The sequence below is a fragment of the Saimiri boliviensis genome, chromosome 12, assembly GCF_048565385.1.
Source record: "Saimiri boliviensis isolate mSaiBol1 chromosome 12, mSaiBol1.pri, whole genome shotgun sequence".
Lineage (NCBI taxonomy): Eukaryota > Metazoa > Chordata > Mammalia > Primates > Cebidae > Saimiri > Saimiri boliviensis.
In genome coordinates this window covers 74384011-74402790 of record NC_133460.1, presented here as the reverse complement: position 1 = coordinate 74402790, position 18780 = coordinate 74384011, and the positions used below count along the sequence as shown (strand labels likewise).

At 39.1% G+C, this 18780-nt stretch overlaps 1 protein-coding gene across 14 annotated transcripts in view; it reads left to right on the top strand.

The window, feature by feature from the left end:
- Positions 1-18780, top strand: part of SLC16A12 (solute carrier family 16 member 12) — a 159920-nt gene that overhangs the window by 75583 nt on the left and 65557 nt on the right. For all 14 annotated transcript variants that reach the window (XR_012512883.1, XM_074382553.1, XM_074382547.1 and 11 more), the window contains 4 exons: positions 2336-2581; positions 12466-12569; positions 15014-15157; positions 17084-17663. Coding sequence is in view for 13 of the 14 variants with exons in the window: in XM_074382553.1 (XP_074238654.1) it covers positions 2472-2581; positions 12466-12569; positions 15014-15157; positions 17084-17663 (938 nt within the window). In the remaining variant the exon portion in view is untranslated. The remainder of the gene's footprint in view (positions 1-2335; positions 2582-12465; positions 12570-15013; positions 15158-17083; positions 17664-18780) is intronic.

The window sequence follows — 18780 nt, the reverse complement described above, 5'->3', positions numbered from 1 at the left end:
TAAAATTTCAATATAAAATTATAAATGTATAATTTATAATTATAGATTTATAATTTCAGTTGTCCACTTGATCACCTTTGTTAGTCTCCCCAAAGTCACGGAATGGTTAACAGGATGAAGATGGAGGCCTAAGGCTTCAAAGAGAGCAAACCTAAATGATATGTGTGGGAATCATTCTTTTTACCTTGGCCTCACCACCCCTGCTCTCTATGTACTCTCTGAAATCATAAGCCACCAGTTTGTTCCAGTGGCTTCAAAGATGCACATTTACGAATTTTTGTTGTAAGCCATTTTCTTGAGAAAGATGTGGTCTTAAAGTAAATGTTTTTTATTAGACAATTTGTTTTGCCCATAACTTATCAGGTGGTGCATAGTCTTTGTTCGTCAAATAATCCATACGTTGTCATAGTTGAAATGACATTTCATTTAATTAATGTTAAGATTTCTTCCAGTGATCACAACAAAATTATAAAAGCAACTGGGTAATTTGTTCAATTCTGTAGAAAAAGTAGATGTTGAAACTCTTCTTTTTCCTCTCAAAAAATTCATCCCCAACTCTAATTTAGCAGCCTGTTTGACAAGCCGTGGAATACCTTAAGAAGTACCTTATCTCACAGTTTCTGCAGGGCCTGAATCCAGAAATAGCTTAGCTGGGTCCTTGGCTAAGGATATCACAAAGCTGCGGTCAGGGTGTCAGTGAGACTGTCCTTAACTGGAGGCCCAATTTAGGAGAAAATCTGCTTCCAGACTCACTTGGGATGTTGGCGAAGAAGCGAAAAACAAAAGGCCCTAAGATCTTCAGGTTTTCTTGCTGTCTGTTGGAGGCTGCCTTCAGCATCTACAGGCTATCCACAGTTCCCTGCCAAATGGCTTTCTCCTAGGCATACAGCATGGCAGTTTGCTTCTTCAAGGACAGTGAGAGGGTGAGAGCGGCTAGCAGGCCTGAGTCTTATATAATATGATGTGATTACAAGAGTCAGGTTCCATCACAGGTGCCATATTCTGTTGGATAGAAGCAAGTCACAGTTTCTCCCACAGTCAAGGGAAGGGATTATGTAAAGATGCGAACAGCCAGAGCCAGGTCCACAGGGGTACCTTAGAGCCTGCCTACCACAAGAAGCTTTGTGTATTGTGACCACTACTGAATCCTTAGTGCCCTAAAACGGTGCCTGACACATGTTAGGGATTCAGTACATATTTACAGTTGAATGAATGAATGAATGAATGAATGCAGATATTGCTTCCTTGAAGTATGTATTGCTAATGTTTTTTTTTTCCAAGCCTGTGGCTTACCTTTTGGTTTTGTCTATTAATCACGTTTTAATACAGAAATGTCAAATTTTAATTTAGACAAATTAACAATTTTTTAAAATCTTGGTCTCAGGGAGTTCTCCTCTCTAGAGCACAGATCAGTATTTGCCTATATTTTCACCTAGATTTTTAGCTACTTCTTTATTTTTCTACATTTATCAATTTATCTGGAAGGTCAAGAGCTAAATGGAGAGTTGGACAGAATGTGGTGAATAATACTTTTCTTCTTCACTGGTTTTTTACATTTTATTTAGATTGCATTAAAATATTATATACTAGCTTCTGGCTCTCTACTTTGTCTCATTTATTTGTCATTCTCTTCTTACTTCAATTACAGCTTAAACATTATAGCATTTTAAAAAATGCCAAGAAGTTGCTGTCAGACTCATTCAGTATAATAATTAGGCTATGGAATAAGCTGTTGTAACGGAGAGACTCCAAAATACAGAGGCACAAATAAAATGGATGCTTGTTTATCTTTTGTGTAACAGTGAAGAGATGTGCAGAGTCCAGAGTAGGAGGGCAGGTCTCCCCAGAGTCATCTGAGGACCCCGGCTGCTTCTGTCTTGTAGCTCTGCCAGCCCCTAGACTGATGTCCTGGTCTGTGTGGTTTAAGTGGTTTCATATCCACATCCATCTTCCAGTCTGTCGGAAGAGGGTGCTGGAAGTCCTCGAAAGGTACCTTTGCCTTTGAGTTGATGAACCAGATGTGGCACACATGACTTCTGCTCACATCCCTTTCATGGAGACTACACTTTATTGCCACAACTATCTTCAAGAGAGGCTAGGGAAAAATGGTATCAAATAGAGTAGACATGCATTTGACTAAAATTTGAGAGGTTCTATTGTCTTTTTAAAAAAGAAAGCATGTACCAAGAACAACAAATGGTCTGCCTCAGTCTAGCATTCAGAGTTAAAAATAATCATATTTAAAAGGAAGTAATGATCAATTTTACCAAGTAAAAAAGAATCAACCTTTGAACATAGTAAAAAGGCATAAATATGTCCTGATTTTTGGTTTTAGATGGCGAGTAACCCATGTGCCACATAGCACTCTATGCCAACCTTGAATGCCAACAGGAAGTCACTAGACAGCAAACTCTTCGAACATCATAACTTAGTTGTTGGAGCAACCTGGAAAAGAAGAAGAAAAAAAAGCCATGGCAAAAGTAAATAGAACTCGGTCTACCTCCCCTCCAGATGGAGGCTGGGGCTGGATGATTGTGGCTGGCTGTTTTCTTGTTACCATCTGCACCCGGGCAGTTACAAGGTAGGTAGAATTTTCTTCTTGACTTACTAAGATGACCTGGCCTCCCCCTCCCCCCTCCCCTCCCCTCCCTTCCCCCTCCCTCCCCCTTCCCCTCTTTCCCCTCCCCTCCCCTCCCCCTCCTCATCTTCCTCTCCCCCTTCTTCCTTCCTTCCTTCCTTCCTTCCTCTTTCTCTCAATCTCTCTCACTCTCTTTCTTCCATCTAGCTCTGTCACCAGGCTGGCATGCAGTGGTGCGGTCTCAGCTCACTGCAACCTCTTCCTCCCTGGTTCAAGCAATTCTCCTGCCTCAGCCTCCCAAGTAGCTGGGATTACAGGCATGTGCCACCATGCCCAGCTAATTTTTGTATTTTAGTAGGGAGGGGGTTTCACCATGTTGGCCTGGATGGTCTTGATCTCCTGATCTCGTGATCCACCCACCTCGGCCTCCTAGAGCGCTGGATCACAGGCATGAGCCACCGCAGCCAGCCCTGTCTTTTCTTTTAAATCTGCTTCATTCTGTTTCTGAATCCATCATTGTGAAGGGGTGTGTGTGTGTGTGTGTTTCCATTGACTGCTCAAGTATCAAGTATCTTTTTTTTTTTTTTTTTTTTGGAAAGTATGTGATTCTCTGGCACTTACGAGTCCCAGATAGTGGTCTTTTCTATAATATCTGGTACTTAAACCTGGAGTCTTGGGACATTTTTAGACCGATGCTGTGACCATTCCAGCCATTCATTTTCATAAGCGGCTCCAGAGATGTGGAAATAATGTAACATGTATTTCTTTTTCACTGTTCATTAATATGAAATATTTAAAACTCATCACATATGAAATAACATGGGAAATGTCCTACAGTATTTTCATGATGAAATCACTTTTCTGAGGATTTTATTGGCAATTGCACACCTGGAAAGGTAAGTTAGCTAAAGCTGGCATAGCTCCAGGGGAGGGTAATATCATTTCTGCAAGTCTGTTTCTCCAGAATTTAAAAATCTGTCATTTTGATGATACGTGTAAGTTAAGACTGATTTTATTCATTAAAGTTTTACAGAGCTAATAGGATGTGTGATCTATATTTCATAAATCAAGAAAAACACTATAGGCAAACTGATGGCAAGAGATTATCATCATAATGGTGCGATGTGGCTTTAAGTCTAGGGATGAGGAAAAGGGGTGCCGGTTACACAGGATTAAGGTATATATTCAACCAAGGCCAAAATAATCCTGGAAAACTCCTTGGCTCCCTAGGACTCACTGAGCCTTTGGAAGCTTAAAACCTAGAATTTAAATTATTTTGCTTTATTTTGCATTGTGGCTGTTGTGGGGAAGGCTGACTTCTAGGTTGATGGAGAGCGAAAGCATAGATACAGGGATTCTCTCGTTCTTGCCTGCTCTCTTCTCCCTCTTTCTTTTCTCCAAGGTCACAGTGTTGAATATGCTTAAGTAAGATGCATGTACATTAAGACTCATCCATCTCATTTATATTTGGAGTAAATATGCATTTGGAAACCTACATGTGTTAGCGCTTTCCTCTACAAGTGCTTTCATTCAAATAGAAATCTTTATTTCTCTCTTCTGACAGCAGACCCTTACGAGAAAGTAATTTGGCCTAATTATTTGATGGCATCATCAATGCAGGCATCAATATTCCTCCCATAACAAAGATACAATGCAGGATAGAACAAGATGTTTATATTTGCTGCAGTAAGGGTTGGTTGATTATGTGTCATAATAAATTACAGATTTATTTAAAATAATGTAATTGATGCTGAGTGATTTTACACTGTTGGTGGGAATATAAATTGGTTCAATGATTGTGGAAGACAGTGTGGTAATTCCTCACAGACCTAGAGCCAAAAATACTATGAAATGTGATTCTTTTTTTTTTTTTTTTTGAGATGGAGTCTTGCTCTGTCACCCAGGTTAGAGTGCAGTGGCACAATCTCAGTTCACTGGGCTCAAGCAATCTCCCACCTCAGCCTCCTGAGTAGCTGAGATTACAGGTATCTGCCACCATGCCTGGCTAATTTTTGTATTTTTAGTAGAGCTGGGGTTTCACCATGTTGGTCAGGCTGGTCTTGAACTCTTGACCTCAGGTGATCCACCCACCTCGGCCACCCAAAGTGCTGAGATTATAGGCATGAGCCACCATGCCCAGCTGAAGTGTGATGCTTTTCTTTTTTTAAAAATTATACTTTAAGTTCTGGGATACAAGTGCAGAACATACAGGTTTGTTACATAGGTATACGTGTGCTATGGTGATTTGCTGCACCCATGAACCTGTCATCTACATTAGGTATTTCTCCTAATGCTATCCCTCCCCTAACTTCCCACCCCACCTCAACAGGCCCTGGTGTATGATGTTCCCCTCCTTGTGTCCATGTGTTCTCATTGTTCGACTCCCACTTATAAGTGAGAACATGTGTTGTTTGTTTTTCTGTTTTTGTGTTAGTTTGCTGAGAACGATGGTTTCTGGCTTCATCCATGTCCCTGCAAAGGACATGAACTCATCCCTTTTTCATGGCTGCATAGTATTTCATGGTGTACATGTGCCACATTTTCTGTATCCAATTTATAATTGATCGGCTTTTGGGGTGGTTCCAAGTCTTTGCTATTGTGATCAGTACTGCAATACACATATGTGTACATGTGTCTTTATAGTAGAATGATTTATAATCCTTTGGGTATATATCCAGTAATGGGATTTCTAGGTCAAATGGTATTTCTGGTTCTAGATCCTTGAGGAATTGCCACACTATCTTCCACAACGGTTGAACTAATTTACACTTTCACCAACAAATGGAAAACATTCCAAGCTCGTGGATAGAAATAATCAATATTGTGAAAATGGACATACTGCCTGAAGTAATTCATAGATTCAATGCTATCTCCATCAAGCTACCATTGACTTTCTTCACAGAATTAGAAAAAAAACTACTTTATGTATTTCATATGAAACCCAACAAGAGCCCGTAGAGCCAAGACAATCCCAATTAAAAAGAACAAAACTGGAGGCATCACACTACCTGACTTCAAACTATACTACAAGGCGACAGTAAGCAAACAGCATGATACTGGCACCAGAACAGATATATAGATCAATGGAACAAAGCAGAGGCCTCAGAAATAACACCCCACGTCTTCAAACATCTGATCTTTGACAAACCTGATGAAAACAAGCAATGGGGAAAAGATTCCTTATTTAATAAGTGGTGGTGGGCCACATGTTCTCACTCATAAGTGGGTACTGAACAATGACAACACATGGACACAGGGAGAGGAACATCACACACTGGGGCCTGTTGGGGGATGGGGGAACTAGGGGAGGGATAGCAGGGGGTAGGGGTATTGGGGAGGGAAAACATTAGGAGAAATTCTTAATGTAGTTGATGGGTGATGGAGGCAGCAAACCACTATGGCATGTATATACCTATGTAACAATCCTGCATGATCTGCACATGTACCCCAGAACTTAAAGTATAGTTAAATAAATAAATAAATAAATGATACTGGGAAAACTGGCTAGCCGTATAGGAAGTGTAATTCTTAAGAGGACCTCTGTAAGAGGAACTGGGAGACAATCATCCCTTTAACATCGTGACTTCTCATCACTGATACTACAGCTCCCTGGACATTAAGAGGTCTAGATTATGAGTCTGTAATATGAGTCTATAAAACTTACCTGTAGTATGAGTCTTGTGTTCTAGGTTTGAGGAAGTCATGGAGTTAAAAGGAATCCCTTTCATCTTGGTCCTTCATGTATAAGCTTCCATCATTCCCATGATGAGGGAGTTCTGGAAGTGGGCACAATGCTTTAGAAGGAGGGATTATACTGGGATCTTGAGTATTCATGATAAAGTTGCACTTTTGTAGAGCTGCCCGTAGTGCCTTTGATTGAGAGACTAAGATAAGTCTCCCAATCACATTGTCTCATGTAAGCCTTGTGATTTATTCACCCTGTCTTTAAGAGATTAGGATACTAATGCTTAGAAAGATTGACTTGCCTACATTTGTTTTTGTCTAGTAGGACAAACCTGGACTGGAATTCTTTTTTTTTCCTTCTCATCTTGTTTATTTGTCATTGTACATACAGTCATAATCCATTGACTCTTGAAACACACACACACACACACACACACACACACACACACACATGCTCACAAACACAGAAACCACTATTATTTTTTCCAATACATAACTAGTTTCCTAACCTATTCTCATGCATACACCACACTTCTACTTGCCCCTCAGTATACACTACACACACAAGCATACACACGTATACACACACAAACATGCGAACTCTGCAGCTTATCTTTTAGAACAGCTGTGTATTATAAGAAATAAGTTTTTTTGGTTTTTTTTTTTTTTTGAGATGAAGTTTCGCTCTTGTTACCCAGGCTGGAGTGCAATGGCGCAATCTCGGCTCACCGCAACCTCCGCCTCCTGGGTTCAGGCAATTCTCCTGCCTCAGCCTCCTGAGTAGCTGGGATTACAGGCAGGTGCCACCATGCCCAGCTAATTTTTTGTATTTTTAGTAGAGACGGGGTTTCACCATGTTGAGCAGGATGATCTCGATCTCTTGACCTCGTGATCCACCCGCCTCGGCCTCCCAAAGTGCTGGGATTACAGGCTTGAGCCACAGCACCGGGCCAAGAAATAAGTTTTTTAAAACAACTGCCTTGGTTGTGGGAGTCATTGTCTTAACATGGGCAACCTCTTAATATAGAAGGAGCTGTCATATCAGCAATGAGAAGTCATAGTACCAAGGAAATAAATGTCTCCAAATTCCTCTTATAGAGGTCCCCTTAAGTATCACACTTCATTTGGATATGTGCCATTTTATATATTCATTAGTCATATTTTTTATTCTAAGAATTGCCATATCAAATTTTTGCCTGTATTTCTTTGGATTTCTCTCCCTGTTTTCTTACACTTGCTCTATAGAAACACTTTAAATATTAAGGAGGTCAACCATTTGTAAGTGTGTGTGTGTGTGTATGTGTGTGTGTGTGTGGGTGCCCAAATAAATAGTTTTTCCTACTTTGAAAAAACAAACAAAAAAGAATTACGCTTCATGGTATTTCTAGTTCTAGGTCTTTGAGGAATCACTACACTGTCTTCCACGATGGTTAATTTATATTCCTGCCAAATGTGTAAAAGTGTTGCTATCTCTCTGCAGTCCCACCAGCATCTGTTGTTTCTTGACTTTTTGATAATCACCATTCTGTCTGGTGTGAGATTGTATCTCATTGTGGTTTTGATTTGCATTTCTCTAATGATCAGTGATGTTGCAGTTTTTTTTTTTTTTTTTTTTTTTTTTTTAATAAAGATGGGGTTTCACCATGTTGGTCAGGCTGGTCTTGAACTCCTGACCTCAGGTGATCCGCCCGCCTTGGCCTCCAAAGTGCTTGGATTACAGGCGTGAGCCACCACACCCGGCCATGCACTTTCTTCATATGTTTGTTGGCCGCATAAATGTCTTCTTTCCAGCAGCGTCTGTTCATGTCCTTTGCCCACTTTTTAATGGGGTTGTTTGTTTTCTTTTCTTGTAAATTTAAGTTCCTTGTACACTGTGGATATTAGACCTTTGTCAGATGGACAGGTTGCAAAAATTTTCTCCCATTCTGCAGGTTGTCTGTTCACTCTGATGATCGTTTCTTTTGCTGTGCAGAAGCTCTTAAGTTTAATTAGATTCCATTTGTCAGTTTTTGCATAGAAATACCATTTGACTTAGCAATATCATTATGGAGTATATAGTCAAAGGAATATAAATAATTCTATTATAACATAAACATGTATGCACACATTTGTTCATTGCAGCCATATTCACAATAGTAAAGACATGGAATCAACCCAAATGCGTATCAGTGATAGACTGGGTAAAGATAATGTGGTACATATACACCATGGAGTACTATGCAGCCATAAAAAGGAATGAGATCATGTCCTTTGCAGGGACATGAATGGAGCTGGAAGCCATTATCCTCAGGAAGCTGACACAGGAACAGAAAACCAAACACTCTGTTTTCTCAATCATAAGTAGGAGCTGAACAATGAGAACAAATGGACACAGGGAGGGGAACAACACACACTGGGGCCTGTCTTGGGTGGGGAGTGGGAGGAGGGAAAATATCAGGAAAAATAGCTAACGCATACTTGGCTTAACACTTAAGTGATGGGTTGATAGGTGCAGCAAACTCCCACAGCTCACATTTATCTATGTAACAAATCTGTACATCCTGTACATGTAACCCAGAACTTCAAATAAAATTAAAAAAAAATAAAAAAAATCATACTTCATATATAATTGCAGGCTATTCTGTCCATAGATTGGCCACTTGAGTTGGAGTTGATACTTAAAAAGCAATGTTTGATGTAAATGTCCAAAACCTTGTCCCCACTCCAGGTTTGGGACCTATTTTTCTCTAAGTTTACTGGGTCTAAATCAACATAGTTGCAATATATGTCTAGAATCTAATGGGATTGTGGAGCTCTTTCAAACTCTCTTAACAATAGTTGAATTCCCACAAATAATTGCTCACTTTAGCTGAGCACTTACCTTGTGCTTGTTGGCATCTTCAAGCATTTTTTTATGAATTAAATCCTTTAATCCTCATAACACACAGCAGTTGAAGAACATGTCTAAGGTCCCATGGTTAGTAAGTGGCAGAATTTTAGCCACTAGGCTGCACTGCTCAGTGGATCAGTTCTTGTATTGACTTAGTGGATAACTTTCTCAACCAGAGAAAAATCTTTATGAAATGCCAGATGTTGTCAGCACTCACCGTATAGAAGCCAGAGCAAAATTTTACAGCAGAGTGGCAAGATTGAGACAGCCAGCATGTTGCCCCCCCGGGAGGAGCTATCTTTGAGAATGTCATTTCATAACAGGTGACACTTGGTGATAACTTTGTTTCCACATTCTTAGGAACAGAGCCTACAAACCCTGAAAGCTATTAGGAATCATTTGCTACTGCAGCACAATCCAACCCATTCTGACTGATACAGTCTTGTTTACCAAAATGCTTATTTTATGGATGAGGAAACTGAGGCCCTGAGGGATTAAGAAGCTTTATCAAAAACTCTCAGTTACCTAGGGTGAGGATCAGGGATCAGAACTCTGCTCCCCTGTAATTGCCCAAATATTCTAAAGAACAACCAAAATAACAAACATAATTCTGGAGTGAGATGCTCACATTCTCCCAATAAAATTTCATTTATTTAAGATCATGAAACTACTACTTGAAAAGTTCTGTGGTGCTTTTCCCCTTTGAGAACAGATAAGAAGTGATACAGTATTCTTCCCGTATTTCATGAATGTCACAGTCATTCAGAAGCCTGTATGTGGTTATTAGAAAGTTTGCCTTTGTTAAGCCTGGTTGCATGTCTAGACAAGAATTTCAGGTATTAATTTTGATTTCTGTATATCTAAAGTTTGACTTATATGACTAATTAAGTCATATAAGAAAACCAGCAGGCAGAAAACAAAGCAAGCTTTTAAAAAAGTGACAAAGGACAGACATGATTACACAAATACTAAGTCCCGAAAACAACTTAGTGAAAAGAAGAGATTATGATTTATAATTTGAAAACATCATTATCTGGGGCCCTTTTCTCTTAGACATCGCGTGTTTCTCTTAAATCTCCAGCTTCTGCATCGCCATCTGTGGATTTACTTGCTCAGCTTATAACACTCATTTTGTTCATATCCCTACTTTTCCTCTCCTAGCCACACATTCCTATACAACTGCCATCCAGTCTTCCTCCTTCTTTCCTTTCTCATTCATAGTTCTTGAAGTTGCTATCAACCATTTTCACATCCTTGTCTTATAGTCACTTCCTCTACCAACTTTAATCCTTTTTCCCTCCCTTCCTCCTTTCCTTCTTTCCTGGCTTGCTTCCCTTATGAACACCAAGTACATGACAAGTAGTATGCTAGATACTTGGGATTCAGTGTGAGATAAGACAGATACTCTCTTTTCTGTCACAGGGTAACAGTCTAGTGAATATAAACAAATGCAAAGGGAATTGCCACACAGTGTGATAAATGTCCAGCATGTAGTTGAAACACCTAAGAGTGGAAAAAAGAGAGACTTGAGTGGCCATGGACACTTTCCTGGAGGACCGAACTATTGATACTAAAGAATGTGGGAGTTGGGAGAGCACACTAGAAAGCCTCTTGGGGCGGGGAGACACTTCTTTCCCTATCCTCAAGCTTATTAAATTGTAGATGTAACACACTTACCTGACACTGGCCTTGAGTCTTAACTGAACTCCCTTGAATCATGGGTCTAGCAGAACGCTATGCCTATGGGACATCTCTAACACTGTGTGTGAATGGTGCATCACAGAACTGCAGAAACACATATTGCATGTAACTCCTCTGCTCACATGAAGTCTCTATTGTTCCATTGCACTGCACTTATGAAACACAAATTCAAATATAAAATTATTAAGTTCAGTCAGTGACAGCCAAGCATTAAATCAAGTTTTGTGCTTCTAAGTGCCAGGCTCTGTGTGAATGTGCAGGCTGCACGCCCAAGAAGCTGTCCTTGCCTAACACAGCAGTCTTGTTTATGTTCTCTCCCTTCTTCTCCAAGCTCTTCCCCACCTACTTTCACACCCAGCAGCAACTGGAGAAGAGAGGGAGAGTGAAAGTAATAGGTTACTATGGATTGTTAAAGCACAATTAATTGGAACTTAGCTCCAAAGAAATTAATAACCTCTTGTTTCATCCCCAAGCCACAGGCCTGATTTCTTCCCGTTTTATCACTGGGCTCTAAAAGCTTCTTGCCTGAATGAGGACACCATGCTAATCCATATAAGTCTCTTCCTAGTTGTACAGGGATGCAAACTGTTGCTTCTGGTTCACATGTCATTCTCTGAGTAATTAGCTATTGTTCAATATAAATATTTCTTTCTCTTTCTTTGTACATACACACATACACACACATATATACACATTTCTGGTTACATAAGAAATCATGTTTATTGTAAAGTAATTCAAAATGCTGAATAAAGATTAAAACAATTATTTCTAATCTCACCGTTTACATGTAATGATTATGTACATTTTTAGTGTATATGCTTTCAGGAAATTTTCTGTTTACATAAACTGTTTTTACAAAAATAAGTTCTTACTATATAAACTATTTTGTAACTTATTTTGTCCTTAACATTATATTGCAAATTTATTTCCAAATCAATAAATACAGATCAACCTCATCATTTTTAAGACTTACTGTTTTATTTTATTGGTAGGCCATAATTTATTTAACCAGTCCTTTATTGATGAATAGTTAGATTGGTTATGATATTTGGCTATACTCCAGAATATATTCTCTTATATATGTATTATTATTATATCCCTCAGAATGTATTCTTTTGTATACATACATATACATATATATAATTTTGTGATGAAATTAGTTCTCCAGAATAATATATCCTTTTATCTCTCTCTCTCTCTTTCTCTATCATCTATCATCATCACCTGATTATTTCCTTTATACAAATCCTAAAAGTGACATTGCTGGTGATATATAACTCTTATTGTCAAATCTTAACTTGTATAACAACCTCTTAGAAGTTACAGTTGTTAGCAAAACACAAAAATGAATAAGAATCCATGTTCTTCAACTGCCTTTGTTTCCATAAAACCTTCCTTAGAACCATGGTCTTCACATCTACTTGGCTTTAGTACCCCCTGTGGTGGCTGAACACTTGTTCTTCTTGTTCTGCAGCATGATCCAAATAGTCAACTTCTGACTTCCCACTTATTATAGTCTAGCAATTAAAACCCTTCGAGACAGGAACAGCTAATTGAACCAAACATTTTAAGTTCTGGCTCAAATGCATGCTCATTCACTTTTTGTGTAAAATGCCTGCATTGTATTTTTCAGATGTATCTCAATTTTTTTTGTGGAGTTCCAGACATACTTCACTCAGGATTATGCACAAACGGCATGGATCCATTCCATTGTAGATTGTGTGACCATGCTCTGTGGTGAGTATCACTTATTACTGGCCATGCTTGAACTGTATGTGACAATGAAGTTCCACTGACTTTGATTGCTAGTTTTCCCAAGTAGAAGGGCTACATTAAAAGCTGGCCAGAACTACATGATATAAAGGAAGGACCAATCCTACTTTCATCCAAAGCCAACCAGACTTGCTCTTGTAATTGATAGTCTTGGCTGATGTCAGGTAGACCAGTTACATAATACACTCAAAAGAACACATACGATTTGGTTATTTCTGATTTTAGAAGAAATTTAGAGTGTATGCTTGGCTTCTCTCTTCCAAATGCTATGGCCTTCTCATTCTCCAGTTATACAGTTATTGGATAGTACCATGAGCCCTTTCTATATAATCTCTTTCAATGAGTGCCAACAGTGTTGTATCATATCTCAAGTCTTGGATTGCATTCTGTTCCCTTTCTGAGGGTTTAAAATTTGACTGATGGATTTCATCTTTTTCATGTATAAATCTTCATGCTTAGAGAAGTATTGGGAAAGGATAGAATTGTGTAGTCATGAGATAAACACATTCACATATTCATTATGGCTGTGATTTAATTCAGGAAACCCTGAAGATGTTATATAAGGCATGTAGGGTATTCTAGAAAGGTATGGAATTAACATTCCATCTATGTAGTAGAGGACAACGAAGCTGACTTTTTTAAAAAAATAAGTTTCAAACTAACATTATTAAATTGATGTCTTAGAGAGTTTCTAAGATTCAATCAAAAATTGTTTGTAGCCTAGACTCAATCTTTTCATTTAAATGAGTTCTGAGTATTTTAGGAAATTTTCATCTCTTCAAGCCATGTTTTAGTGGCAAAAGGGAAATAACACCTATGTTCAGTAACTCATAATAATGATTTTATTCCATTCTAAGTACTGACTCATATTCTTTTTGGAAAAAAATACACATAGGAATCAATTGAATTGTACTGAAATGTATAATATTTGTTTGATTCGGAGGAAGTTGAGAGCAGTTCTAAGACTAAAAGCAGGTTTTATGCGAAGGCTAAATCAACTCAACTCTTTCAACTATTAAGAAGGTCTTAAGAGATCAAAAAATCATATATTTGAGTTTTAGAATATTAAAAAAACACAAAAACCCTTGATTTTCAGGGTCTCATTATTCATAGCCTTTGTATCAGCATGCCAAAGAAGCCATGTTTGTCTTCTCAGAAGATAAAGATGATTCATTTTCCTCACTGCTATCTTTTGGAGGAAATTCATAATTTCCCAAATAGGGGGAAATGACCTTGGGTGACCAATATGGTTATAATGACTGTGTGAAGCTTTGAGGAGGGTTGTCAGAAGCAACATATTTAAATTCTATGAAAGACCAAGGTGGCTGTTGTACACAGTTACCATATACCCATCTACTCACTTTGTGACATAGTATTAAAACATTAAAGTTCTGAGTATGGATGAGAGTCTGCAGAATCACATCTGGGACACCCACTGGAAACAGATCTGCTCTGTGATGAACAGAGAGGCTAACAGTTGAGCTGGCTCCCAATTTAAGTATGATAGATACAAAAATGATCATACTCTACAGACACCCAGAAAATCAGTTCTTCTGATCTTGCTACTAAGAGTTATTGATGTCAGCATGAATTTTTCCTTAGAAAGAAATTCACATGCCTTCATCACCCATCACTCCTGCCGTTAGTGTGAGAGACTCAAAGAGTAAGGGGGTGAAATAACCTCACACTTGGTGTTAGGTGCTCTTGTTGGTGACCTTGGGCATTCCATATACCCCTGAGCTTCAGTTCCTTTTTGGCCTCTTCTAGCTTTTCTTAATATTCTATGAGTCTTGAAGTCAACACAATTCTGATACATTGGCAAGTCACAAATCAAGTGAGACCAACCAAAATGTCACCATGGTGTGAAGCATTTTTCTTAGATTTTCTGGGCTTTGATAGCTCATCCACAGGGCATGCTGAAGGCTGAAAGCAGTGCCAGATTTTGAATTTTGTCTATGATCTCTTGCCCTGGTTTTTTGTCATATAACACTGCTGGTCACATGGTGTTGTCCACTTTCTTTCTCCACCAATTAACTGTCACCATTATTGCTAATGATATATGATCAATACTATAGTAAACAATCTGGTACAAGTGACATGTAATTTAGAGAAAGTTGATCAACCGTTTAAAAAACACCCTGCAATCCTGCCATTATGATAGAATGAAGAGGAATGAGCACTGAAATGCAGGTCAGGAGACTTGAGTTCTATTCCAGCTCTGATACTTATTATCTGTGGGATGATGGACAAGTCACTTCCTTTCTCTGGGCTTTAGTTTCCAAAGCTGCAGAATTAAAAGGGTGGGCTCAATGCCTTAAAGGTTCTCTGCTGTGTCAATGCAGCACCACAGGCTTTTCACAGTACTCTCAAGGCTTTCCTGTTGAACCTATTTCTTATTGTTTTTGAAGCTCCACTTGGGAGTGTTGTGAGTAACCATTTATCCTGTCAAGTGGGAATCATGCTGGGTGGCTTGCTTGCATCTACTGGATTCATCCTGGGCTCATTTGCCACAAGTCTGAAGCATCTCTACCTCACTCTGGGAGTTCTTACAGGTAAGGGCACTTTATACTATCTGTGTCACCCTATTCCATCCAGGGGTTGCCAAGCACATCAACAGAGAAGTAATTCATAAAATATTCATTTTGTTAGATGCATAATTTAGTTGACCTAGCCTATGTCTACCTACCTAGCAGTTAAACAGAGCTAGAAATGAGATTACACTACCCTAATGAAAATGCATCACCAATTTAATTCAGCCAGATGGTAAAAGCAACACAGCTTCCTCTTTGGAATTAGTGTATGGCTGAGATTCTGTATTCAGAAGAAACAACATGTTACTCAGGGCAACATGAATTTTCAGCAATGATCATTCTTCCAACCATTGCCAAGACATTAAAATACTATTGATGGTAAATCTGCATTGCTCCTACTTTATAAGAAATACCACTGTCCAATAAATGGGAGTTTCTAATTTAAAAAAGCCCTTTATTGTGAATATTCTTATATTACACATTCTCAGTGCTATGGACGTATCACTTTAGCAAATTATAATGAATCCCGTGGGAAAAAGGCAACATGTGCATTCAGTAAATCACACTTACAGGGACTGCATAGGAACAAGATGAGTTGGCTGGTGGGACTGTAGTAGGAGTTTGCCCATCACTCAAAGGGGTGTGGAGAGTAGCACCAACTCCTGCCTGGGCTTTGGGCCATTGGTGTGGCATGAATCAGGTCAATAAATGACATAACCTCATAGCAAGGCTATAAATTTGGCTGTGTTAGCTAAAGAAGGTACATCCACCCCTAAAAACCCCAAACAGCCTGACTGCTGCTATGGTGACCAATGGATCCTAGTTTACCACGCACTGTCCTGGTTTTAACACTGAAAGTCCCACATCCGGAAACCCCTCTGGGTCCAGGCAACTCTGGGTTGCTGGATACCCTGAACTGCAGATGGAAGCAGGAGCTTCTGAAGGTGGTTCTCCTTTTCCTTCTCTGACATTCTAGCTGCCATAAAATCCAGGATCAAAGCCCTTCAAATTTTCTTTACTTAAAAAGTAATAAAGTTGAGTTTTTTTTTTTTTAAGACAGGGTATATCTAGCTCTGTCCTCAGGCTGGAGTGCATTGGCGCAATCTCAGCTGCAACCTCTGTCTCTTGAGTTCAGGTCATCCTCCCCACTCAGTCTCCTGAGTAGCTGAGGCTACAGGCACAGGCCACCACACTTGGCTAATTTTTGTAGGTTTTTTTTCAGAGGTGGGGTTTTGCCATATTGCCTAGGCTATTCTCAAACTCCTGAGCTCAAGTGGTCTGCCTGCCCTAGCCTCCCAAAGTGCTGGGATTACAGGCATGAGCCACTGCACTCAGCCCAAAAGTTGAAGGTCTTTAAAAAGCTTTCTAGAGTGTCAACATTTGTCTACTGACCTTAAGAGGTATTTTCACATATGAAAATATACATTGCTGTGTTCACATATAAAATTGGCATGATGTTTTCCAACTTTGTAAAATTACCCTGGAATTTTCATAGTTATGTATGTTATTTGAATCCAAATTCCAGAGTGGTCACAGATTATCAGTGCTGTGCCTTCATAGGCAGTGAAGAGTTTAGGCAATTGTCTGGATAATTTAAGTGTAAAAATGGAGGAGGGATCAGTTTCCTTGGTTGGCATTATCCAAATTTTCTAGCGAATTCCAATTTAGTTTGTATAATGATTTTCATGTTCCTCATTTGATTTTGTTTATGAAGTCATATTTCCTTAAGGGTACTCTCCCTAAGAAGAAAATCATATGTATCCTACATTTTCTAAATCGTGAATGACTGGTGAAGGGAGACTCATTTTAAGCTTGATGTAAAAAGCAGCTTTAAAAGAGCTTAATGAAAGATGAGATTCTCTTTAATAAAATAATTGTTTTCTGAGTTATTTTCTCCCATTGGCTGTTTTGGTACACCAGCATTCATAGAGTTCTCTTTATCCCCAGGTCTTGGATTTGCACTTTGTTACTCTCCAGCAATTGCCATGGTTGGCAAGTACTTCAATAGACGGAAAGCCCTTGCTTATGGGATTGCCATGTCAGGAAGTGGCATTGGCACCTTCATCCTGGCTCCTGTGGTTCAGCTCCTTATTGAACAGTTTTCCTGGCGGGGAGCCTTACTCATTCTTGGGGGCTTTGTCTTGAATCTCTGTGTTTGTGGTGCCTTGATGAGGCCAATTACTCTTAAAGAGGACCACGCAACTCCAGAGCAGAACTATGTCTGTAGAACTCAGAAAGAAGACTTGAAGCGGGTGTCTCCGTATTCATCTTTGACCAAAGAATGGGCACAGACTTGCCTTTGTTGCTGTTTGCAGCAGGAGTATAGGTTTTTACTGATGTCAGACTTTGTTGTGCTGGCCATCTCCGTTCTGTTTATGGCTTATGGCTGCAGCCCTCTCTTTGTGTACTTGGTGCCTTATGCTTTGAGTGTTGGAGTGAGTCATCAGCAAGCTGCTTTTCTTATGTCCATACTTGGAGTGATTGACATTATTGGCAACATCACATTTGGATGGCTGACCAACAGAAGGTAAAATTCATGAAACCACAATTGGTTCCCCACCAGGGGACTCTAAGCCTTGAGTTTCTCCTCAGCCCCTTACCATGTGGAATACCTAGGTCTGAAAAATGTTAACAAGTCTGCAGTATCTGAAGTCATCTCCCTTGCTGGTTCTTCTAGATGAGAGATTGGCAAAATTTTCTACAAAGGGACAGATAGTAAACATTTTTGGCTTTGTGGGCCATGTGTTCTTTGCCACAACTATCCAACTCTGCTATTATAGTACAAAACAGCCCCAGACAATATGCAAACAAAAGAGAGTGGCTGTGTTCCAATAAGACTTTATTTATGGACACTGAAAGGTGAATTTCTCTTATAATTTTCTTGTGTCACAAAATATTTTTCTTTTGATTTTTTCCCAACCATTTTAAAATAAAAAAACATTCTTAGTTCACAGGTAATACAAAAAAAGGTTATGGGCCAGATGTGCCTCAATTGCAGAAGCCTAGGGTAACAACAAGTTCTGGTGGTGGATTTAATTCCATCCCAAGACAAGTCAGTCCTCAAGCAAGACAACTTCTGGCTGGGTGTGGTGATGTTAGTTTATTTTGAACCACTCCAGATTGACTAGCAATGGAAAAAGGAGCAGAATCCAGTTCAGGCAAGAGGATCAGGTGCAATGATAACACATTATTTGTAGTCTCATATTTATGTTTGACAATACAAACTGCAAATAATTTCCTTGTAATTATAGGCTTAGAAACCAAAGTTATAAGAAATCTACCAAGTAATTTCTTCAGCAAATGCTCATCTGTTTGGACTGAAGAGTGCAGGCTACTCATATTCTCCTAAATGATGAACTATTCACACTTGAGATGTGACCTGCAGAGCTAATACCATCATGGAGCTTCTGACAAATTATGTTTTTGGTAATTAATCAGGATCCAACTGCCATTCTCCAGTGTTATGAATATAATATTTAGTACTAATTCCACATTTTTAATTGTTAAAGGAGAAGGAGAAGACCAAAGGGTACCTATTTTCACAATCAAATAACTAGGCAAGAAGCAGCCAGGTATAGGTCTAATGGAGGCATGTCTAGTCTGAGGCATATAAGACCTAAGTTCTTGAGCTGTCTCTGCTCCTT